Source organism: Acanthisitta chloris, unplaced genomic scaffold (assembly GCF_000695815.1).
Source record: "Acanthisitta chloris isolate BGI_N310 unplaced genomic scaffold, ASM69581v1 scaffold5867, whole genome shotgun sequence".
NCBI classification, from domain to species: Eukaryota; Metazoa; Chordata; class Aves; order Passeriformes; family Acanthisittidae; genus Acanthisitta; species Acanthisitta chloris.
Genome location: NW_008684192.1, coordinates 71,874 through 96,673, shown reverse-complemented (window position 1 = coordinate 96,673; position 24,800 = coordinate 71,874). Strand labels below are relative to the sequence as shown.

The 24,800-nt window shown below is 49.8% G+C and overlaps 1 protein-coding gene across 1 annotated transcript in view; it reads right to left on the bottom strand.

Moving 5' to 3' along the window:
* Positions 1-24,166, bottom strand: part of MSI2 (musashi RNA-binding protein 2) — a gene marked incomplete at both ends in the record, with an annotated part of 124,951 nt that extends 100,785 nt beyond the window's left edge. The window contains one exon of the mRNA XM_009079237.1: positions 24,074-24,166. Within this exon, the coding sequence (XP_009077485.1) occupies positions 24,074-24,166 (93 nt within the window). The remainder of the gene's footprint in view (positions 1-24,073) is intronic.
* Between the last annotated feature and the right edge of the window lie 634 nt (positions 24,167-24,800).

Sequence of the window (24,800 nt, the reverse complement as noted above, 5' to 3'; positions counted from 1 at the left end):
GAACATCCAGCACTCCTGGGCCACAGCTCCTCTCCAAAAGCAGAAGAGAGGAGTCAGAGGAGCCCAGATCCAAACCTTCCACCAGGAACGGCTGTTGGACTGGAGGAGGGTCCCACGGAATTCTGTCAGGCTGACAATAGAAGCTGGGCCCCGGCAGAAACCAAAGGACTCCCTGCAGCAACTGCTGCAGTGGCTGAAGCACCTGGAAACAGCCACACGTTCTCTAGAGCTATCAGCCTCCAGCAGCTTCTGGCTGTCATCAGGAAGAGGGAGAAAACAATTCCTAGAAAAACAGCTAAGAGGAATTCTCATCTCCAGGCAAAGAGAACAGATCATTGAAACACAGCAAAAGCTGCAAGATGGAACAGGTAATTACTGAATGCATAAATAACACGTTGTGTGTCTGCTGTGGTCACCCGGGGACAACGCACAGCGGTGTGGGAACCCTCAGTGGAGCCTGATCCCTCTCAGCCTAACTCCAGGCACCACCACCACTGCTGGAGAAGATCTACTTGCACTTTCTTTCAAGGGCTTTGACACCTCATGGAGGAGCTTTTAAGATGCCACCTTGAACTGTTCACTCCACTCCACTGCTGAGCCTGACGAGGACGTTCCCCTCCCCACTGTGTCCTGCCATCCTCAGCCCCACCATGGGCTGCTGGGCACCAAGCTAAGTAAAAATTATTTGGTCTTAACAAAGATCTATTTATTTATTAGGCTTTGGTCCGTCCACTTGCAGTGGCTGATCATCACCCCTGTCCCACTAGCACATGAGACACCCACCAGCTCCCAGTTTAAACATCCTCAGGTCCACAGCAACAGCCATTAGTATTCTTCACGCTCCTGGGAGAAGTAAAAACGCCTCTGAACCCACGGAGAAAGATGCTACAAACACAGGAGACGATGGGAACAGGCAGCTCTGGGTACCCGAGAGCAATGCCCAGCACCTGGCACCAACTCACTCAATTACATCAAAGTTTCTTGATCTCCACAAAAAAGCCTCAGAAAAAAAACCCAGAATCTCCCACCAAGAGCTTGAAAGTGATGATTTCTAAAGCAATTAACAGCCAGGTGTGAAACAGGCTAATGCTGGGGACTAGCCATGTGGGAAGGCATCAGGAGAAGGCAGCTCTGGCTCTGACCTAGCTCATGGAAGAACCCAAACCTGCTGCATTCCCAGCTTCCCACATTCCAGCTTCCCACATTCCCAGCACAGGCAGCCACGGACAAGAAAATAAACTGCATCTGTTGGAAACGTGCACAAAACAATTAAAGGTAAATTGAGCTTCCTTTGAAAAACCAAACAAAACGCTGTGTTCACAGTCCCCAGTGCATTCCTGACACATTCCAAGACTGGTAATTTGCTGTGAAACTTTTGCTGGAGCAAGCACCCAAAGCAGGGAGGTCTCTGCTTACATTATCTCTGCACTTAGGAGCTAAATCCACTTAGAAGATGAGAGAACCAAAACTGAACTTAATAGCCAACTTGGGCAATCACTAGTCCAAACTCCTAACCTTGAAGTTCTCCATTAAATCAGAGGGAAAATCACTTCCCTCGTGGAGCTGCTGCAAATCCCATTTCCCCTCTGCAGTGTGCACAGCAGCACTGCCAAGGCCTCAGGGTTTGCTTCCACCAAAAATAGCAATTGTCAACAGAGACATCACATTTCAGCATCATGAGCAGTCAGGGATTTCTATTAAAAATTAATCTGCATTTGCTGGTGTCCCATAGAAATGGTCACACCAGACCCAAACAGGCAGAGCCACAGCCACGCACAGGGTGTGGGTGAGTGCTCCCCACGTCTGGCCCTGCAGCTTTTTTCTGAGCTGTGCATTAGCAGATGTTCTTTTCTTTTGGGGTTTTTTGGGGGGTAAGGGTGGTAATAAAGCAGAACTAAGCACTTCCAGCACACAGCAGCTCAGCACAGCTCCTCGGCCGCGCTCGCTGCAGCCCCACAGCTGCACAGGGGACACGTGTGTTTATACTGGAACAAATGCATAAAAATGTTAGTGCATTTTTTTCAAATGTGCCTTGTTTAAAAGATGACATCCTTCCAGGAGGGTGGATTCTTCTTTTCTTCACCGTCCTGCATACAAACACACAGAGCAGAAAACCTCTGCGTTGGCCTGCTCTGCTCAGAGCACACAACACCCCTCAGAGCTGCTTCCAGCTCGGGTCCTCAGGAGCTCACAGATACATCGTGTGCACCACGTTTTAGGTGCTGAATGTAACAGCAGTGCTGTGTGAGGCACAGGGCACGAAGGGGAGCTGAGGTGAAGTTACAGTCAGTTATTTTCAAGCACTTCCAAGTAACTCTCAGGCAATTTGCAGTGGGACACACGTTACGGTGAACGTATCTATCCAGAGTCTCCCACAGCTCAAGTGGCTGTTAAAGAGGAGATGAGAGAAAAAAAAGGCCTTGGTCTCCCTTTGAAAATGCAGCTGTAGAAAGCAGACAGGCTGCAGGGTGAGCTGAGGGCAGGTGAGGCTGATCCCAGCGCAGGGAGAGCCTGTCCATGGTGGGCAGCACTGACCCACCTGCTGCAGGTCCTGCTCTCACCCCACGGCCTGAGGAGAGGTCTGGGCAGGGTCAGAGCTCCTCTCCAGAGCCTGGACACGCCAGCACAGTGATGCCAGAGGGAGTGTGGACACCCCAGTCACCTCTGCTGCCCCTCAGCCCAGTCAGCGCTGTCAGGACCGGCTCCAGCTGAGTGCTGACCACGAGGCAGAGCCCGAGCAAAACGCACCAATATCAAAGGATGCTCAGGTGGCAGAAAGAACAACACTACCCAGAGAAAGGCCTAGGATGTCACTGCCTGGGAATGCTTACTCCAGACTTGCAAATCCCAAACCCTTGAGATCCATTTGAAAACAGTATTTTTACAGGAAAAGTGACATTTTTCACAGAAGCAAGTTATTTGGGGAGCTTCTCAGACACCACGAGGATGAAACTCGTTGGCACATTGGAGGTGCTGCTGGTGCCCTCTGCCACAGGGCCTGGGAGCAGCTGTCTGCAGGAGAAGACACTGCTACCTGCCCCTGGAAATCAGGGCTTTCCTTCCCAGTTACATCCAGCACCTCTGGGTCTCAAAACACATCTCAAGTCTCTCTCTACCCACAGTTAACATTCAGTCCTGCTCACACCCAAACACTTCATCATCTCTAATGCTCTGCTACAGTAAAGGCAGCAACACTTCAACCAGATTCCACAGGTGGGAAACGGAGGCAGAGAAGAAACAGGTGACTTGCTCAAAGCCCCAAAGAAAAATCTGTAACAGCAGTGAGACTTGAATCCAAATATTTTTTCTAACTGCCAGGCACTTCCAAGCTCTCAGCTGGCCCTTGGGACCATTCCTCTTACCATCTGCACAAGTGAGGACAAACAAGCAAGTACCTTTTTTGCTTCGAGGCCATGTAACAATGATGCATCGCTCCCCAAAGAATGCTTCCCAACCTTGAAATGACCACAAAGCTCCTCACCAGCTGCCTCACATACTTGTTCTTACCTCCATTTGTTCTGCAAAAAAAGCTGTATTTAAAAGACCTTTTTTTTCCAAATGCACTTGGAGACGACAGCTTAACTGTCAAAGGGATCAAGAGCAAAAGCTCCTGTACCTCCATTAAACTGTAACTGCTCAACAATTCTGGCAATCTGCTCCGAGGGCTCCTGACAAGGGGCACGCATAAAACACTCAAACCCATATGCTTTTAAATCACCCAGAAGCAGCATGTTTCTGTGACACTGCTCCTCCTCCTCCACTAACCAGATTTAAGTGGTAATTCCATAGGAAGGGTGATTATCACTAAAGTTTTAATGAGTTGCCATCTGCACCCTGCACTTCATAAAGGGAACGTGTTCCACTCCCATGCTGTCCAGGAACATAAAATGTGGCAACAAAGCATTACAAGGTGATCTAAAGTAATACTTCCCTTCCCTCAAAATTAATGGCTTGAACTTGGCAAAGCGATCGGCAGCAGTGAAGGAAACGAGGACCACGTGTGGAGTCCCAGGAAACCTGTGAGGAGGCTTTATTTAGCACCAGCACGACTCATGGCTCTGATTTGGCTGGCTCTGAACTTCAAAAATAAAGTTATTAGGCGTTAAGAAATATGATAAATCTCACACGCCACTGAGATGGACACTGTGTACTGAGTTATCAAAATATGCTCAGCAAACTGCCTATGGAAAATGCAATAATCCCGTGGATCAGAGCCTCGCTCGGGTTTATGGCCAACAAAACCCTTTTGTCCCTTCAAAGTTCGCCCAGTCGTACATCACCCAGCCTGGCCTGTTTGCTCCTGGAGCATCTAAACTGTTGCAGCTGCCTCAAAGGATGTGGAGAACTAGGAGCCAAGGAGGAATGTTTCATTAGCAGCGTGGAGAGCAGAAATCAGCGGTTCCCTGCGGCCGTGGCACTCCAGAGGGGAAGGGGAGGAGATGGAGGGAGATGAAATCCTGACAGCACAGGGGCTGAGGGCACACTGCTTTCTCCTGCTCCTTCCAGCTCACAGATGGGGTGCTGGTAATTGTTCCCAATAAATTCCTACCTAGAATGGAGCACCACAATAGCTTTGTGTGTTTGTTTGCAATTTCACACATGCACAGTGGCATGCACACAGGAGGCACCAGTGGGAAAAAAGCTGTAGTGATGTGTCCTTTCCAGGAGAGCAGGCCCAGAACTCAGCATGGAAGGAGCCCAGGAGGCTTTAAACCACCTTGAGTTCATTCCACCACCGAATCCTCGGAGCTGGACACCCCCTGGGCACGTCCAGCTGAACAGGGACACGGTCCCCAGCAGCCACGAGGGAGGGCAGGGGAGAGCCAAAGGCAAAGCTCTTCACAGGCTTTTAAAGCCCAAATGATATAAAACTGTCGGTTAATGTAAGTAATTCCTACTTTCAAGGAAAAGCGAAAAGCAGAGACAGGATTGGTGCCACTTGCACACCAGGAGGAAGAGGAGGAGGAGGAGAGCAGAGCACCAAGCTTGGAGAAGAAACACCAGAGCAGCCCAAGCTCATCCAAGTGAGCAAGAGTCAATCCTCGGTTGGGACTACATAAAACCTGTTGAGTGTTAATATATGCTGCCTCCATTCTCCAAACAGTTTATGAACACTGTAATTTTCCTCACTAAAACAGTGCCTAATAGCACCAATCCCCCCTTCTAATTATAGATGTCTCTTATGCATGATAATCTTCACACGATTAAGCCCACTTAAAAGAATAAATGATTAAATAAAAGTGTTTAAAGAACGCATGAGGTTGTGATAAAAAAATGACAAAAGCACAAAAGATTGAAAACTAAAGCAGAAATTCCACCCCCAAGTGTGTACTAGTGAGGGAAACTGCAGCCTCCAATTTCCAACCTGAACTGGCAGCCCAAAGTTGAAACATTAAAATAAAATCACTCTTCTATGAGAATAAAACCAAAACAAACCCACGACCGCCCTTTCAGGAGTTGTGTATGGGAAGACATTCACCTCCCCTCAATATGCTCTTTGGAATCAAACCAGTTGGGTCCACGTCAAGTGTGAGCAGCTCCCTCACAAAACGCTGCTGAACTCCACATCTCAGTCCTGACCTCGGGGCAGAAACACCACAGACCCACAGCAGTGACACTTCACCCCAACACTGCAGGAGCACAGCTCCTCCTGCCCTCTGCAGCAGGGAAACCTGAGCTTCCCCAGGTGCTGCATCACCCTCCCTGCCAGAATCCCTCCCAAAACCCTCCTGTTCCTCCCAGGCCGCTGGATTCTACAGCTCCACGTGCTTATCCTATGCTGCCCATTACTCCCATTGCAGGAGCACCAGTTATAGGTCAGGCCTGAATATGCAAGTGACTGCACAAGTGAAAACCAAAAGCATCAGCTCTGCCTGATCAGTCCTAGAATTAAACTGATGGCAAACACAGAGAGAACGGATAGCCCTCAGCGCTGGACACACAGTCTCAAAGGAAACAGTCTCCAGACACACCTCCTTCCTTTTTCTTCCAATGTACATAAAATCACAGCCTTGTCCTGGGGCTCCACATAATTAAGATTTAATCCCGCTCAGTTTGGGCTAGGAGCAGGTTCTCTCTGTGCAGGGCTCCGCGAGGGACGCGGCGGCACGAGGCCACCCACGCTTGAGCTGGGCATTTCACCAGGCAGGCAGGAAGGGAAAGGCACCCAAAGTGCTGCCAGTCATCCTCAGGGTGCCTGCCCCGCACCAGGGCGGCCTCGTGCCAGCCCCAGGGCAGGACGCTCTGCCCAGCGAGGCGCCCGGACACGGCACCGCGAAGAGCCCGTGCTGGGCAGGGACAAGCAGAGACCTGGACCAACACCCACAGCACAGCACCCCTGCCCCGTGCTGGGGAGGGGTCTGGGCACACACACCACCGCTCTGCCCACGAGGCTGTGTGTGCACAGACACAGCCAGGCCGCAGCGCTGGGGGGAGCAGCCTGCCAGGCTATAAATACACTCGTCTATTTTTAAGTTGACCATCGCTTAGCACAGCCGAACTTCCTCCCCTTCTGCTCCCACTGTCATTGCTCTGGTTCGTGTCCTTGCTCAGCTGCACACTAAGTGCCAAGCTCCAGGCTGGAGCCTCCGAGTTAACTGTCTGGGTACTGGGTTTGCCTTCCCTCTGGAGGCTCCCAGAGCCTTTTGCTGAACACCAGCCCAGATAACCCCACCAGAGCAGGGCTGGGGGCTGTGTGTGGAGTATCAGGGAGGCTGTGACAAACACCAGAGCTCCCTCCTCTGTAACCACATCTCTGCCCTGCTGCACAGCCCCCGAACGGGAGAGAGGTTCAACTATTTTCTGGTGGAACTACTCACCAGAGGGATTCCCCCCTCTGCTCCATATTGTAGCGAATATTATATAAAACTTGAAAGAAATTCAGCTCCAGCTTTTATTTACCACTGTGCATATGGGCCAATGGCTGTGGCAGGCGACCAAGTTTGCCGCCAAGCTGGCCAAGTTTGCTTTCATTACTTCAGCACGGCTGTGCGCCTCGCTCGGGAACAGCGGCAGGGTTGGGTGAGGGCTGTGCTGCTCTGCCTGTCCAGCTGGATGGCACCTCGGGGCACAGCAGGAGGCAGCGACCGCCACCGCAGAGGAACAGCTTCACCCCTGCCCTGCAGCACCCACCTGGGTAGGAGCTGTGTGAGAAACTCAGAGATCCTCCTGAAATGCCACCCAGGGCTGGGACTTGGGCTGAAGGACCTGGAGTTTCTCTTGGCATGGCTGGATGTCGGTAAAAGATGAATCCAGCATCAACCTGGGTGAATCCCATGGACCTCTTCTTCACAGGAGATGAATCTCCCAGGCTCAGTGGAACTGCAACAGTGGCCAAAAGCACCAGCCATGTGGCTGCACAGGCACCTGCACGGCCCATGCTCCGCAGAGCCCTTGGAAAAGGCACTCCAAGAGCACTGCCAACACACCCTCAGCTTTGGGCTCTGTATGGAAGGGGCACACCGTAACTACACCGTAACTGCGGCAGAGATCAGGCGCAGCAGGGCCTTGAACTGCGAGGAGACTCACAGGCTGCTCCATTTCCAATTAAATGCTCCTGTCCTTTGAGCAGGACTGTGCCCCAGCAGGCAACTGGAGTCTCCCAAGGAGCTCTGGCACCATCCAGGCACCCCACGGCCCAGAGCCAGCTCTGAAGCAAACACAGCCCACACCGAACACTCAGACACCACGTGCCATTCCAGACACAGCCCAAAGGTGAGATGCCTTCCCCAGCAGCTCCTTCAATAAAAAAGAGGGGGGAGCATCAACATTCCTCCCTGACAGGAGGTGATCCCACAGCTCTGTGGCATCCCCAGCACCTCAGACCTCACCCCACAATAAATGACCTCTCCCACCTTGCACAGAGCAGTGTTCTCCACTTCCTAAGGCTGCCACATTCCTTGGCCTGAGCAGGTTTAGAACAACAAATGAAAAAAGAAAATCAGACCCCAAAACCCCAAGACCAACCTATTGGTTACATTTTTAAGCCAAGTTGCTGTTTGCTGAATTGTTATGACCTTCCTCCTCCTCCTCTCTCTCCTCCCAGTCATGAGCAATAGGAATTAAATTGGTTCAGTCTATCAGTGTTCTGCATCTAAGTGATTAAATTCAGCCACTAGAAAAATCTGTTTTGTGCTGCATCCGAGGCAAAGCAGCTCTGCCATTGGCCCCAGCCCGGCCGCGGGAGGGAGGGCAGCGCGGGGGAGAGGCACAGAAGGTAAAACAGACTTGGGCATTGTGCTGATATCACTGGCATAATCTTTTTTTTTCCCCTTTTTAAGCTGGATCAGTTGTTAGATGCACCACGAGAAGTGGCTCGGCGGGCAGAGGTTCCCGGGGCAGCCCTGGGCAGCAGGACAGGCGGTGGCAGCTCCAGGCTCTGCCCTCCCTGCTCGGAGAGTCACCGATGCCCAGGCAGCGCTGCAGGACGGGGGCACTGCAGCCCTGCTGCCACCCAGCCCCAGCACAGCCTGTCTCTCCCAAACACAGCCCAGCACCAGTCCTGATTCACCCAGCCCGATGACCAGGCAGCGTTCCTGGCAGACAGATGCCAAGCTCTCCGGCGAGTTCCGGCCCTCGGACCAGCTGACCAGCTATTTTAAGCTGCTCAGCTGGGATTTTACTTTGGGACGACCAAGCTGAGAGGAGCATTCTTCCTCCTTCCCCTTCTTCCACATGGCAATTAGAGAAATGAAAGAGGCTGGAGGATCTCGCACATCTGCACAGCCCCTTCCTCAGCAGGCCGTGAGCCCCACGGGCTGGAAGGAGGAGCTGGGGAGGGAGGGAGGGCTGCAATCTGCATCTGCGTAAGCACAGAGCGACCCGGAGCGGGAGCAGAGAGCTCAGCTCGGGCACTGTGCCCACGCCAGGGCCCTCTGTGCCCTCCGTCCGCGATCCCAGGGGCAGCACAGCCCTCTCTGCCCCAGGACAAACGCAGGGGCAGAGAAGGAACAGGCTGAAACCACTGCCTGTTCCAGCTGCATCCTCCAGAAGTTCCTGCCTTCCTGCATCTGTGGGATTTCTGGCACGGCCACCGCTCTGACCTCGCCTGACCTCCCCAACTGCATCAAAGGGCCTCGTCTAAATAGGTCACTCCTCGCAGAGGGAGGAAAGTTCACAGGAAGCTAAGAGACTTACCGGCTGCCTTAATCATCACACCCCTCCACCACCTCTGCCGGGGGGAAAAGAGAAAAAACAGAAGAAAGGAAAAAAATTATATCCACGGTGGCAGAAACAAAACGCTATGGAAAAGAAAATTCAGATCTGTGGACTGTGGTAGCTGAATTTTAAGTAGCACCAAGTCTGACACTACATCTGGAAACACACATGCAAATTCTTCCCAGCTAAAAATAAACATCTCTGCTGTATATTACTCTCCAGAGTGAAAGTGCTAATATTAATTGAAGGTTTTTGTTTCATTTGGTTTGTTTTATTTTTACTCAAGATTAAAGCTGGCAAATCCTTTTTTAAAAAACCACACAGATTAAATTATCCAGATAATTTAAAGCCTTATACACTTAAATTAATATTACTTATTGCAAACTACCAACTTGCCCCAGGCAAACTACATTACCAACAGTTTCCCTTCGCCTTTGCAGCCCGTCTCCTTCTCTTTGGAACCAAGTGTCCTTCAGGTCACCTCTGCAGAACGTCACAGCCTCTTTCCCCTGTGTTTCCCAGGGTTAGGACTGGCAGATAGCACGAGAGCCACACTCACAGGCTGCAGCTCTCTGGAAACAGGCTCAGTGCTGATTTACAGCCACAGAAGCTGTTGCTGTGTTTTCCTCAGCAGTTCCTAGGAGAAAAGCTTACAAACTTAATTCCCTCTTTACATTTGCTTATTCAAGTTCCAGCTGCATCTCCCCCTAACGTCCCATTAGGGCTTTCCTTTTAATTACTTTTTCATGTCATCTGCACGCTCCTTGCAAGGTCCTCTTTCGAGGAACTTGGCTCTCTCCCTGGCCCCTTTCACCGAGATCTTTTCCTCCCTCTCTGCCAGCAGCCCCCACAGCCCCTGTGTCCTGCTCCTCGGGCAGGGGGTGGAGGATGCCAGGAAGGACAAGCAGAGCTGGGTGTGGAGCACTTCACCCACCTGGCTTACCACAGCCCCACATGGCACAGCCTGCTCTTGCCACTGCCATAAAAAAGTATGGAGAGTAAAAACAAACTCCTTAATTGCAGGCAGGTGTGCAAACCTGCTCCCTCTGCACTTAACACTCCTGGGAATACTCTGAAAGGACAGAAAAGCCCTGGAGAGGTTATGAAAGAGGTGCCATGGCCATCGTGTGCCACACAGGGATGGGCAGAGAGGTCACAGCACAACGACCTCCAGGACATCAGGGAGGTCACTCCACACTCCTTCCCAGTGCATTTATACATTCCATAGGCTGAAACATTCCTCTAAAGCTGTTCCTCTTGCTTGCAGTGCAAGAGGCAGAAAGACATCTTTCTTCTCTGCTCTGCTTAAGGACCATTTTCACTACCAAGATGAAAGACTGGAATTAATGTCAAGATACACAGGAGAAATGAGTTTACTCACATGGTACAAACCAGCAGAAAAGTAAATTCACCCACAGATGTGGCTGATAAACGGCTACAAATTCAGGCCAATATCCTTCAAGTTTAACTACACATCGCTGCAAAAGACAAGACAGATCAGCTACTTGGACTGCACTTGGAAAATGTAAAGTGCCATGTAAGTATCATTATTACTACCAGGCTGCTGAGGATGTCTCCTAGATTTACCATCTGGGAAAAATAACTGCTTTAAACAGTCTGCCTGAAAAAGTCCCAAGAGCAGTTAACTTTTTCCAAACATCCTTCCAATCACTCACAGATGATGCAAAACAGGAACACTCCTGTTCTCATTCCACCTGGGCTCCTAGAAGCCTGGGGAAGGGTTAAAGATCAAAACTTCCTCCACTCAGAGGACACAGCTACTCCCTATCCTCCTGCCCACCTGGCACAGGGCACCCTGCCAGGAGGATACAACCCACGGCGAGCATCACACACCACTGCTCTCTCAGTCTGATGTTCAGTTTAAACCAGATGATTTGTTCTGCATTAATATTTCAGCAGCACTCCAAGCAAGTGAAGGGATTTCTGTCCAGGCTGTGAGCAAACAGGCACCCGAGCCCAGAGGCTCCGGGCACTGCTGTGGCTGCGTGTGCCAGCACCAACACTTCAACCCCTGCGCGTGGAGGCCACGAGAGCCAGAGAACAGGACATGGAAGAGCACAGGCAGACCCTTCACTTAACGGGGATAGAATCATGGAATGGGTTGGAAGGCACCTTAGAGCCAGTCCCATCCCACCCTGCCATGGGCCGGGACACCTCCCACCAGCCCAGGCTGCTCCAAGTCCTGTCCAACCTCCCTGGAACGCTCCAGAGATGGAGCAGCCACAGCTGCTCTGGACAACCTGTGCCAGTGCCTCAGCACCTCACAGGGAAGAATTTTCTTTCTTTTGCCAGCCCAAAACGTTCGAAACCAAGTGTCCAACTCGCAGCTCTTGTAGCCCAGCACAGCCCCAGCACTGCTGACACCTGGACCACGTTCACTCACACCCCATGTGTGCAAACCAGCACAGCTTCACTCATCTCAAGGAGTTTTCCCAGTGCACACCCACAAACAATCTGGCTGAAGCCATCAATTACTTCTAATTCTGTTTTCAGAGCCCTTCCCTGCTCCCCAAAGGCAAAGCCACATGAGGCATCAGTGTTTCCACCAGCACTGGCACCTGGCAGGGCTGAGCAGCCCCTGGTGCACGAGCTGCCCTGGCCTGTTCGCACAGCTCTGCTCCAGCCTGATTTACATCATGTAAACAGAGGTCAGCAGCAAGCCTGCAGTCCCCAAAGATGCATTATCTCAGCCTGCACCTTTTATACTTTTTACAGAGCAAATTTTTAGGTCAAGGAATAGTATATAAACCTCTCCACTTAAACAGAAAAGAAATGGAAAACATGACCTACGAGTCAACCGAGCACAAAGCTTACTTCCCACCAGGAGCCTGTATCCTAATTATTGATGAATAAAGTGGAGTCTTGGCACTACTGAGGTTTTCATTTATCCTCCTCAGCCCTTGTGGGGGTGGGAACAGCCACCAGTTAATGTTTATTTACTGCAGAAACACTACCACGAACTGCTAACGATGTACCTGCTGATGCCACCAAGGTATTTCAGCCAGTGGCACCCTGGTTTGCCACCAGTGTGTGGAGCACCAGCCCTGGGGCTGGAGCACTACAGCTCTTAGGACCCTTTGGCAGAAGAAATGGTTTCTTACACCTTTTCCTCATCCCAGTTCAACAATCTGTTGCTGGGCTCACAAGTGATGCGACCTGGTCTTTACCAGGTATTTTTACCTTCCCTAAGTCAAAACACAGTCAGAAGGTCAAATGAAATGCAACTTTTCCAGAGCACCTAACTAATTTTGGGAACTTTGGAGCATAAATCTGACTGAAGAAGATGGTACGGGACAACAAAAAAAATCCATCAGTAGATGTTACTTCTAGAATTTGACTGCAGCTCTATTTTTGATTGTTTTCTGAAAGCACAGGAGGGAGAGGAGGAGAGTTTCAAACCATCCAAAAATGGTAGAATTTGCGTTACGCTTAAACAAACCTCTGGCTCGAGTTGCCTTGAACTCGGAACCAAGATCTGCTCTGTATAATCGGACTAGGTCTGATTTTTGTTCCTTCTCTTTTGTTTTCCTTTTCAGAGGTTTATTTTTGAAGGAGGACTATGCACCAGGGCCTCTTCCATTTCAGGAAAAGTAAACAAAAACCCTTTGCAGGGAGGCTCAGGGCTGGAGGAACAAAGCCAGCTAGACTAAACTGAGGGAAGGTGAATGTATTTGTCATCGCTCCGTATCGCAGCAGCACTGTGACTTTGAGCAAGGTCACGGCAAGGTGCTGCACGCAGCCACGCTCGCTCCCCCTCCCACAGCCTGCAGACACAGCAGCCACAGGAAAGCCACACTATTAGTCCCAGATTTTCCATGGAGACCTCAATAAGACCAAAATAACACAGCAATTCAGCGCCACGTCTGCAGAGCTGAACGCCTAAACAAATCCTGGTCCCAGCACAGCTCCATCCTTCTCCTCGTCACCCCTGGGTCAGCCAGCAGCCTCACCAGCTCATCACCCTCCCCTGGTACCTGAATGTAGCCAAACCTTGCACCCCTGGCAGTGAAAGCCCTGCAGGATCCTGCCCAGAGCAAACAGCACCAAGTCACCACGCAGAATCCATCAAGGCCTGAGCAGTTTTAGCACTAACACCCAAGTGCAAAGAAACCACAGGCACAAAGGATTTGGTGCGATCTTTAGGATTTCTTAGCATAACTTGGCCTTCTTATTTGGGATAGCTAAGGGCTGTGTGCTCCTGCTAAGACCAAGGTCCCTGAAGAGTTTTTTGTGCTACACCAAGACTCATCTCTGGGTGCAGACATGCTCTTAAGAAATATGGGGGGGACTCTTACAGCCAGAGCAGGAAAACTGAGGAAGTCCTCTGGGAGAGAGGACAGGACCCTGCCAGAAGTGGGTTTGCCCAGAGCATTCAGCAACAGGAAATTAAAGGGGCAGGAGTGAGGCCAAGCACTTCTTTTGCCCAGTGGGGACAGAAGGCAAGCAAGATAAACACTGATGTTCCTGCTTACTAGGAGATGCTTGCAAAAACTGCAGCCTGAAGGAGGTGTTCAAGGGTAGTGTCCTCAGTGTCATGGGAAAGTTAAGGAGATGCTGTAACCATTATGTATGGATCATACATGGAAAACTAGGTGAGGCCCCTCAGGACCATTATATACTGCAGGAAACTTTCGGGACACTGCAATGCATTATTTTTAACGATTCCCTCGCCTGCTTCAGGCCCTGGACCCCAAGAAGAGCTTGCCTGGCTTCCTGGTGGTGCTTCAGCAATGACACCTTGCTTGTTGCTACATTTCTAGGCTGCTTTAATGAGAAATAATTGGGTCACTTTCCAAGATCCCACAAAGCCCATCCACAACCAGCCAACACCAAGCGAGTCGCTGCGGTGTCGCAGTCTCTTCACACCCTCTGCCTTCCCCAGGGTTATCCTCCCCTGCTTAACCGTTTACCTACAAATCTGCCCACAAAAACATTGGCACTTGTGCTAGTTCAAGTTTGCACTGTCATCATCCATCTCCGGGGAGAGCCAGGCCACGGAAATAACCAGCTGCAACATCACAACGATTGCCCCTGCAGGAGATGTATATAATGAAAATTGAAAGCTGCAGGATGAACTTCTTACATACTTGTCCTTTTGGTTTATTCATCAGAAATAATTACCCGCGCTCGCATTCACAGGAGCACATACTTTATGATGTACATCAAAATTTAATGGATTTTTAATAATACTGTAACTACAGCAGGAGCAGGAGAAAGAGACAGCCATTAAACCATATGTGCTGCGTTGGTTGGTAAACCGTGTTGAGCAAACATCAACATGGAACCAGTTTAGCATCAGCAAGGAGAAAAAACTGCTGCTGCCAGGGTGTGAAAATGGGAGTGAGCACTAATCCTGAGTGTTTAGCTTAGAACCTCCTCAGTAATAGAAACAAATGGGCAAAGCTGTTAGGCTGGACCTGAGAAAGTGGTTCTTCCCCCAGAGGTGTTTGGGCACTGAACAGCTGCCAGGGCAGTGTCACAGCCCCAAGGCTGACAGAGCTCAGAGTGTTTGGCCAATGCTCTCAGCATAGGGTGCACTGTTGGGGTGTCTGTGAAGGGACAGCAGTTGGACTGGATGATCCTCAAGGTTTCCTTCCCACTCTGATGATTCTGTGATTCTATAAACCTAGTTGCTGACTTTCAGGACCCTGCAGGTGATGCCCTTGGCCTTTAACAAGCATCCAACACTCCAAAACTCAGTTTCTCCACCTCTGCAGTGAGAGAAGAAACACAAGTACACACCAGGATGGTGACATGGGAATGTGCCTGAACTCTGATTTCTGTTGTGCCAATTAAAGCACTCCCAGGATTTCACAAACCTATTGATGTCTATTCCATAAGCATCAGCAGAAATTGTTGCTCCAGCAGGAGAGACTGACACTCTAAACACTCCCCAGCAGCCAGGCTGCAGCTAACGCGTCAGCGCAAAGCATCACCATGTCACAGCACTTGGACTGACAGCTATTTATAGCCTAAGAAATTATATACGTGGTGTCCCCACCAACAGTGACACATCTTCATTCAGCCATGAGTCACCTATTCACAAGCATGTTTCCAAAAATAAATCCTATTTACCAGAATTAAATTCCACACGTTCAGGAGAAAATGTCTCCTTAAGAGAGCCAGGCATGCTGGAAAAGCAAACAGGAGCAAACACTGAGCCCTGGGCCTGCAGGTCTCTCATGCTGGGGCTGGGAACGTTTAGGAGCCACCAGTGAAGACAGTCATTACAAACCCCTGCCAAGGTCACCCGAGCGCCACGGCCGAGCGGAATATCCAGAACATTCTTGGCGCCTCGTGCCTCGCAGAAATGGTGAGGACACTACAGTTATTAGAGAGAACAGACAGAGCGAGCGCCAAGTAATCCCAGAAAATGTGGTGTTAAATAGAGGGTTCAAACCACAAAGCTGTTGATGGGCAATGTTCAAAACGTCAGCATGGCTGAAAGACATCTGCAGTGGTGGGAATCAAGTAGTGAGCTACTGTTCAGCAGAGGCAATAAAAATTGTGAGGGTACTTGGGTAATGGGACCCACAGTACAGTTGTTGATACAAATTATATCCCGAAAGCAGAGAAATAAATGGCTAAATAAATAAATAACGCAAAAATGGAACAAGTTCAAACTTCTTTTATAGTAATAGTCTCCAGTTGAGCATAATCACCAAAGCTATAGTGATAAGATTGCCAAAACTAGACAAACATCTGTGAGATGAATTCATCTCAGAGGGGAAGCCAACAGCTTGTTATCATTAAAGAGGCAATGCTCTCTCTGCGTTTGAACTGCAGGCGCCTTGTTACTGCGTTTGCCGAGGCAATCGCACCAGATGTTGGCAGCTATCTTCAGATGGATGACAAGCACCTGCTGCTGGGGAAATTAAATGCTCGTCGGCCTCCTCTCCTCCAGGGGAGGGTGGGCCGGGAGGGGAAGGGGGGAGTGGTGACGGCTGACCCTCTGAAATAAACCTATTTATGCAAAGTGACAGTAAGTGCCGGTTTGCCAAGCAGTGAAACAGAGTGGAAATTCATTGGATCTCTTCCATTGCCCCCGGTGAAATCTGCTCCCACCCTCCCAGTCCCGACAATTAACGTGGCACTGATCTGAACTCGCTAAACCACTTGCCAGAGCAGCAGAGTCAACGGAGGCATCTTCTCCCAAAGAGTCCCTGCTCACACAGAGACTTCCCCAGAAACGGGGCACGGCCACCGCGGGGTCTGTGCAGCTCCTCCTCCCCTTGGCACACCTGAACGGCCCCACAGCACCCAAACCAGCAGTGCTCAGCCTGGAATCCTGCTCACACTCCGGTCTGCTGAGGTTTCAAACCCAAGCCCTGGCACAGGGTGCAGGTGTGACCCCTCTCGCTGCCACTGCTGGTGAACACACACTGGTCGGGTTTGGATCAGCCGTTCCCAGTGCTGGGAGTGGCACCAAAGGGCACAGTGGGCACTGCAACTGGTTTCCAAAAGAGAAAACACACAGCAGGTTCTTCCCTGACAGACTTGTGCTTTCAACTTTCTGGAAAAGAAAACCCGCCAGATGTTAACTCCCTTTACACCAGCAATCGTGACATTTCCCATACTCCACTCCCTCAAACCTCCACGGCAGTGGCACAGAGGTTCACCCCATGACATGCTGCCAACAGGACCTGTCGGAGCCTGGATCACTGCTCCAGCAGCACTGTGCTGGACCCTGGGGTGAGCACACCGTGTCCATCCCTGCTCACCCCAAACTCCTCACGGCTATCCCTGACACAGACAGTGCTGATCTGGCCACAAGCATTTCGGGTACCCTTCAGATTAGGAGAATGTTAATCCTCATTCTGCTTAGATTATCTTAATTGGCTCTTCATTTGAGCTACTTTGCCCTTGTCCCCATTTCTGGAGTTGTATTTATGAACACAGACAGTGCAGACACACACACCTCTCCCTCTCTGGGCTGGCAGGTATCACCAGCACCAACGCTACCCACAGGGCTGGCACTGAGTCACACTTGGCCACCACTTCACTTCTACCCAAATGTGCTCAGGTGCATTTTTTTCCCCATGAAAACAAAATACGAAGTGTTCCTAACAGAGATAGACATGTGTATTATGGACATCAAATGAATTTCACATTCTACCTCTGCAGAATCAACACAAGTTTAATTAAACTGGCCACACCTCAATACTCCACGTGTGAACAAAGCTCAGGTATTTCACCTCTAGGACTGACCCACGTGGCCATTCACTTCCACGTGGAGAAAGCATTACTCTTCCTCCTCCTGTAATGTTTCCACATTTGGAACAATTTCTATGGAGTTTCTCCCGGGTACTTTTGGAAGCTCTTTCCTTCATGGCCCAGACTCAGAGCTGCATAGAAAACACCTCACATTTCACATCCCATCGCTCAGTGCCAGTGTATCCATTTTGGAGGACGATGACAACGATCCGACGCTGACTCCCCACTCAGTAACCTTCAGCCTCCCCCAAGCCTGTGAGCGGGACACTGTGGGTTCAGTCCCACCACACAACGTTTTAAATATCCTGTGATTCTCTCTCATTAGAGAGCAGGTAACACCTGGGTTTTCCCAAGGCCAAGCTCAGAGCACAGGTTCTCATTCCATGGATGGCAGGAGCAGCACCTCCACTCACAAACACCTTCTGGAGCATCCACGAGGTTGCACTTCCAGACAAGTGCCAGCGTGGAATCTGATGCAATTTCACAGCTGATACTGCAAATATCAGAACACTGTACCTGGTTCCTATTGCTGTGGTTTAACACCACCAGCTCCTGCTCTCGATGCAGCTTGCTGAGGCAGAGCTCATCTTGCTGCTTCCTCACCATTCCATCAACCAGAGGAGAAAAGGAAACACAACTGCACTTCAGACTTCTGCTGAGCTCTGATACTGCCTTCGTGCCCACAAATCCTGCCATAACATTTCCTCTTTTCCTTAAAACACAGGTAAAAACCAACATCTAATTTATAACAAAACCACTTCCACAAAGCATGTGGCTTATTCCAGACCACCTCAAAACTGACTTCCTGAGCACAGCTACTGTGGCAGCACGAAAACACTGGTCACTTTCCGAGCAACGATCCAGTTTCTCAGTTTGTTTTTCAAAAAACGAGTAAAAACCATGCGTGGGAGGGAGAAGAAATAATAACCAGTGCTTTAGGCCATGAGGGACCCCCATAGCCCACAGCAATCCTCACATGCCAAAGTCAAAATTTAAAGCAACATTCGTTAACCTTTGGCATGGGCAGAACAGGGAAACGGGGAAATGCAGAAACAGTGGGACTTGCAAGCACAAGCACAGGGCAGAGGTGTGAAGAAGGACAATGCTGGTCTGTGCTCCCCCAGCAGAACACCCCAAAAACTGTGCTTTCTCTTGTCCCAGACTCAGCAGGAGCTGCAGACAACGTATTGGTTTGATGCTTGTATTTTAAGGACACGCAACAATTCCAAGTAAGCGACTTCTGCAGGTGCACCAGGTAGCTTAGCAAAAAGAACAGGATGAGCTCCAAGCTGCTCCACACCAGAGCCTGGAGACACTCTGGGAGGGACAGTGAGGGCAGCAGCAGTCAGAAAAATGCCAGGACATCTCTCTTATACTGCACATTACACATGTTTTGGGAACTTAAGCTATTGCAGACTAGAATGTAAATAAGAGTCCAAATTTGTCCCTTCGTTTCATAAAACATAACCAATTCCCTAGTGCTGAACTGGGAAATCCAATGCTGAGAAACGTGAAAGGCTAACAACCTGTCAAATGGAAAAATGACTTTTCTGCAAAGCAAAGACTTTGAGGACAGCCCATCGGTGTCTCCTATTGACCGGCAAATCTGCATATCAATGTCCCACTGAGGTGACAATACAATTCACACTCTCTGCCAAGGCCAAATTAACTAAGCTTTCACTTCCATACAAGCAGAATTCCTTGCCCCTCCTGACTCTGTCCTTAGCCCCAGCTCCACACAGACTTCCAAATCCCCCCAAAATGAACCCACGGCGAGAAAAACCACCTTTTCTCATGCTAACAACTCTATTGTAATAACATCTTCGGGGCCATCCTCGAGGTCTCCGGGAAAAGTAAACCACTGGAGTGCTTAATCCCAGAGCAGTGCATTAACTCGTTCACACCCAGGCAGCCTGGCCAACAGGAAGGAGGAGTTTTCTCTCCTGATTTATGCTTTCCCAGCTGTCAGCGAGGAAGAGATTTATGTAAACCATCCGTTTAGGCTGAAATCCTGGAGTGGGTCCCACCTCCCTCCCCTCGACACACACACAGAGCAGAGGGGTTTCGTTACGAAGATCATTTCTTCAGAGGTTAAACTGGTGTTATTTGCCCTGGGCAAGACATGGAACACCCGAGGGAGGATCTCTGGTGGCTGTTTGCAGCCTCAGTTCCCCTGGAGCCAGGACAGGTGTGCCAAGGAACCTCCTCTCACCTGCTTCGCTGCCACTGGGCACTGTCAGGCTATGAGAAGGGAGAGATGAGAAAATTACAGGTTTTCGAAAGCTCAACAGTTTCACAGAAAAAAACCACCCTCAGAATCCAGATATTATTATTCCACTGGTCTGTTCTGTGTCTCACAGGAAATAACAAGTGACTGTAGCAAACGTTTCGGATCCAGAGAGGTAATTCAGAAATCCTGTCTCGCCTCAGAATTTCCAGATCTTAAAAGCCATTCCTGAGGAAACAACGTAATCCGCGCGAGGCTGAGACATGCCTGCGATGGTCGGAGGGACCTCGCGGCAAGCCAGGGCAGAAAACAAAATTAGAGCATCCTGGGCTGGTTCAGTGTCATCTGGAAACTTAAAATAACTCACAATAAAAAGCAACTGCCACATCCCCCTTCCCCAACAGTCCTTTAGAATTCCTGCTAAGGGAAAAATGAAGAACCACTGCTCCTGTGCTGAAAGTTTTCATAGCAGGAAATGATGTGGGGGCACCACGAGCAGCACTGCTCCTCCAGCAGGCTGAAGCAACACTGTGTGAAAGAATTGTATGCCCACACAACTATTTCACACATCTCCTTCAAAAATCCCCATCCTCATCCAAAAAAAGGATAAATTTAAATGTATTCTCCCACACAAAGAAATGAGATTTCTCTACAAGAACAGTCGTGTATGGACTGATCTAATAGTGTGGGACAACTGCAATACACCTTCACCATCACTGTTCCCACCGTGCTGGGAGGACACAGAGGCCTTTCATTCCAAGGGCTGTTCCCACCACCTTCATTACAGTAAGAAGATTTTGACTCAGAATTCTGTTGCAGTAATTGTGCCCCAAAGCCCAACCTGGAGCCCAAGCACATTAAGGCATCAATTAAGGGCTGCACGCAATCATTAGGATCCTGAGCTCATAGGGGTCCTGTCCCCATCCCAGGCCCCTGGGGACCAGCAGCTGGGGCAGCCAAAGGGTTAAAATCCCATGTCAAACAGCAAGTCCTGGCTCTGGACCAGAAGGGACATGGGAACCAGGGCAGCTGAGTTATAAAGGCCTTATTGTAGCAGCCCACTGGATTGGAAATGACTTGTAGGCCTAATGAAACAAAACTTTGGCAGTAAAACAGAATGAAAGGAATGAGACAATAAAAGAGAGGAACAAAGGGAGCAGAGTTGTTTCAGCTTAGGAAAATAAGCTCACTTTGTTGTTGGGAAAAGCCAAAGCCGATTAGGATAAACCAATGACTAGGCATAAGTCTTCCAAACTAATTACACAGTTCGCCATGTGAAGTATAATTGCAAGTCGCAAACGAAGGACTGTGCTGCTTTCACAGGAGCTGTGAGAAGGGAGCAGCACCTGGGAACAACGAGCCCTCTGAAGCCCCAGCATCAGTGCCTGCAGCTCAGGAGGTGCAGAACATGCAGGTCCTGAGAAGTGCAACTCATTAGTGCTTGGGGCTTTCTTCTGCTGGTCACAGTCCTCAGGGTGAGGCTTTAAGAGGCTGTTGTGGCTTTTTTTTCCTCTTTTAAATGATACCTGAAGCCTTAAACACTGCAACATGTTCTCATCTCAGAGCTCCACACTGCTTACCCTTCCAGACAGCCACAAAACAGGCAGATCTGCAACCCCAGCCCTGCCAACAGCTCAGGGCAGCACTGGGGCCCTCCAAGCTTCCCCTTGGACCTCCTCACCTCTAACACTTCTCATTTCAATTCTTTCTAAGCCTGCTCTTAGCAGCTTTTCACACCCAGCACAAGGGGGATGCTGCAGAGCCAGGATGGGTCAACACAGACGGTGAATTTATTTAATTTGCTAGAGTGTTTGAAACATCTTTGCCTGGAATAGCAGAGGCTCCCACAAACACAGCCTTCCTGCACAGCTCACAGCAGCTGAGGATGTCCACCTTCCCAAAAGGAAAGCTGGGACTCCTGCAGATCCTGAGCTTTACAGGAAGAGAAAATAACCACTATGAGAAATGTCACAATCCAAGTCTCAAGAGTTATCACCATTACCACATACTTTGGTGCTGGAAATCAGGCACTGTCACGGATGAAGAGTGTTTACCAAAGCTTTTCTTTCTCTTGGAGACAAAGGTCCCGGCATTGACTTTCAGAATCTTGCAGTTCCAACTTCAACACTTTCCCCTTTTGCTGCCAACTCCGGCGAGCCGAGCGAGCCCTTCCCAGTGCTGCTGGGGGCTCTGGCCACGGTGTGTGTTTTGAGAGCTACCCCTAGTTACCCAAACAGCCTCCCCTGGCTCAAAGCTCCTCTCCCCAGCAAGTACAAACAGGATTTCAGGAATCGCAGCAGTCGGTAAGCAATTTTTTCCAGGCCGCTAAGTAAGCTCAGCATTTCAGAGAGCAAAGTCACCTGAGATGCTCTTCCCAAACACGGGTGGCTCCGCGCGAATTCTGCTTTATTTCAGCAAGCTCTAAGCGAAGACAGAGCTCACCAACCGATGGGGATCACTGCTTGCAGGGCCATGGCCTGACTGGAGAGCCAGGCTGTGTGCTGAGCAGGGCACAGAGAGCACAGTCCCTGCCCCCAGGGCTGGAGAGCTGAGCAAGAAGCCACAGGGAGAGCAGGAGGGAGGACACAGCTCCTGCAAGATCCAGTGGGGCCAGTCCTGGGTCACTGTGTCTGAGCACACACCCCACTCTCCACAGGTCTTCTAATTTAGCTGAACCACAAGTCCCCATTTCCAAGGGTCATTAACCAGCTCTGCATCTTCTGACCACAACAGCCGCAGGGAGAATCACCTCAGAACACCCCAAAGCCAACAGGTCCCAGTGACACACAGCACAGTGCTGTGGAGAGAGCCTCAACACCTGCACCAAGGTCAGGCCAATGCTCCAAGCACCACTGCCTTCATGGAAGTCTTCACAAGCTACAACAAGGAAACATGAAACGGATGCAACTGGAAAAGGTGCCCTAGAAGGACACGGACCAAGTCCTGCAGGAGCTGAGCTGTAACGCCCGGGCCACGGAGCCTCGGCAGGACATCCCCAGCTGTGCTGCCACGGGAATGGGTTCCTGCCATGAGCCCAACTTGTGCAGTTTTCAGCCTGCAAATTAAGCCACTTGAAGAAAACACTTGATTTTCCCCAAGTGTTGCCTCTGGAAAGGCAAACCTCTGCTAAGCTGTCTCAAGAAAGGCAGAGCACAAAAGCAGAACCGAAGCGTCCCGAACCAGCAGTCACTCCTGAGACACACAGCCTGGCTGGCTGCACTCTCAGGGACTGTAAAACTGCAAGCATGAAACTACCAGATGGTGAAATTAAAAAGACTATATTAAGACAACATCCAGACAATATGCAAAGCACTTATATTGAAACTATTATTAACTTCAAAAATACAGGTTAGTGGAGTTCTGCAATTAGGAGTAACTACAGAAGAAGCATCCAAGAGCTCATGTAATCCTTTAATAAAAGGCTCAGCAGGCTGTAAACATCCTGCCAGAATCGAAGATTATTATTGAAAATAAAATGACTGGTTTGCAAAACAACTATCAATCCAGCACAGGAACCATTTATAAACTCACCTCCTCAGCCTCGGCAGAATCCTGCCTGGCTTGGGCTTTTCAGGGCAGATAAAAGAAACACAAACTAACTACAAGGAATGGAGCTGCTTTGCTCTGGGATACCCTGCTGTGTCCTCACGCAATCCTGCTCTGAAACACCAACTGCTGCACTCCAAAGAGCAGGAATTGAGCTGTGGAGCTGGAGCCCACGGAGTCCCCACAGAAGGTGGGACCACAAGCTGCTCCCAGAGCAGGCAGCTCTCCTGAACCAGCGTCCAGAAGCCCTGGGGATCCAGAAAGCTCCGTGAAATTGCTGGCACTGAGCTCCAGTGAGAGCCTGGACTGTGCCTCTGAGCTGCTGCACCACAGAAAAGACTATTCTGGCAATGTTCAGGTCTCCCGAGCATGAACTTGTCTGTTTGGTTTTTTTTTTTAAATTATGTCAGGCGTCTCCATATATTTCCACAGGATCTTGCAGGCTGATTGTCTAATAAGGAATTCAGTGGCTATTCTGGTGACTCCCATATTGCTCCTGCTATTCCCTTGATCCCTTCAGGCACTTTCACAACCTAACAAGCTCCCCAATATCTCTGTGTGCTCCTTTTGCCCCTGCAGTCAGGGGAAACAAAGGCTGATCTTACTGAGGAGACAACTGTGCAGTCATTCAGCTAAGGTCAAATTCATCCTGGACAGACACAGATCCACCTCCCAAGGATGTTTTCTGTCTTCACTGGATGTAAACAGTGTTGGCAATGTTTTACACACACATGCAACAAACAGCAAAGGAATTCCAGAGACTCCGAGACACGACACGGGAAGGCCAAACCTGTGGCCTTTCTTTGAGCTCAGCCCTCGCTGCACTTTGGGCTTTCAAAACACACTAAGACAAAGGCAAGGAAAAAAGAAGAATGCAAACTATGTGGTGCTCACTTGGGCAGAACTTACCTTGCCAAACTGTTCGAAGTATTGCTTTACGTCTTCCACTACTGTGTTAGCCGATAATCCACCTACAAATATTTTCTTTGTTCTTGTGACCATCTGTAAGAAATTACAAGACAAGCACACGGTTTAACCAGATTATTTCAAATATGTGGGAAAAAAAAAGAAATACTCCTCAGATCCCAACCCCAACCCATATAATGAGAATATTTCTTCACAAAAGCAATTCCAATTCGATTTGATTAGATACTTTTTCTCTTTGTCTTGCTTTGTTTTTATTTGAGAGATGGCTGAGTAAAGGCTCCCAATAACAACTCTAGCCCCCGGATATTTTGTTTTAATAAATGATTTTTATTGTGTTTCTCAATGCAAATAGAAGTGAGGAAGGAGTCCAAGTGCCATATCCTCATAGCTCCTGCCTCAGAAGCGACGTGCCGCTCCCCCTTCTCCTGCAGACAGGGTGAAAGCTCTTTGGCAGACAAAAGGCAATTACACCAAATCGAAGAGATGTGTTATTAAGTTTCCATGGGTCAGTTCGAAAGGAACTCGCACAGTTCCTTTGAAAATAATCAAACCATGAACAACAGCCAGAGCTGCCACTGCAGCATCCTGCAGCTGCCACAACCCAACGGGGCTGGCTCAGCCCCAAGAAACCTCTGCTGTTCCCCAGATCCTCCTGCCAACCCATGGGCACCTGAATTCGGTGACACAAGGCAGAGGGATGGTGCTGGAT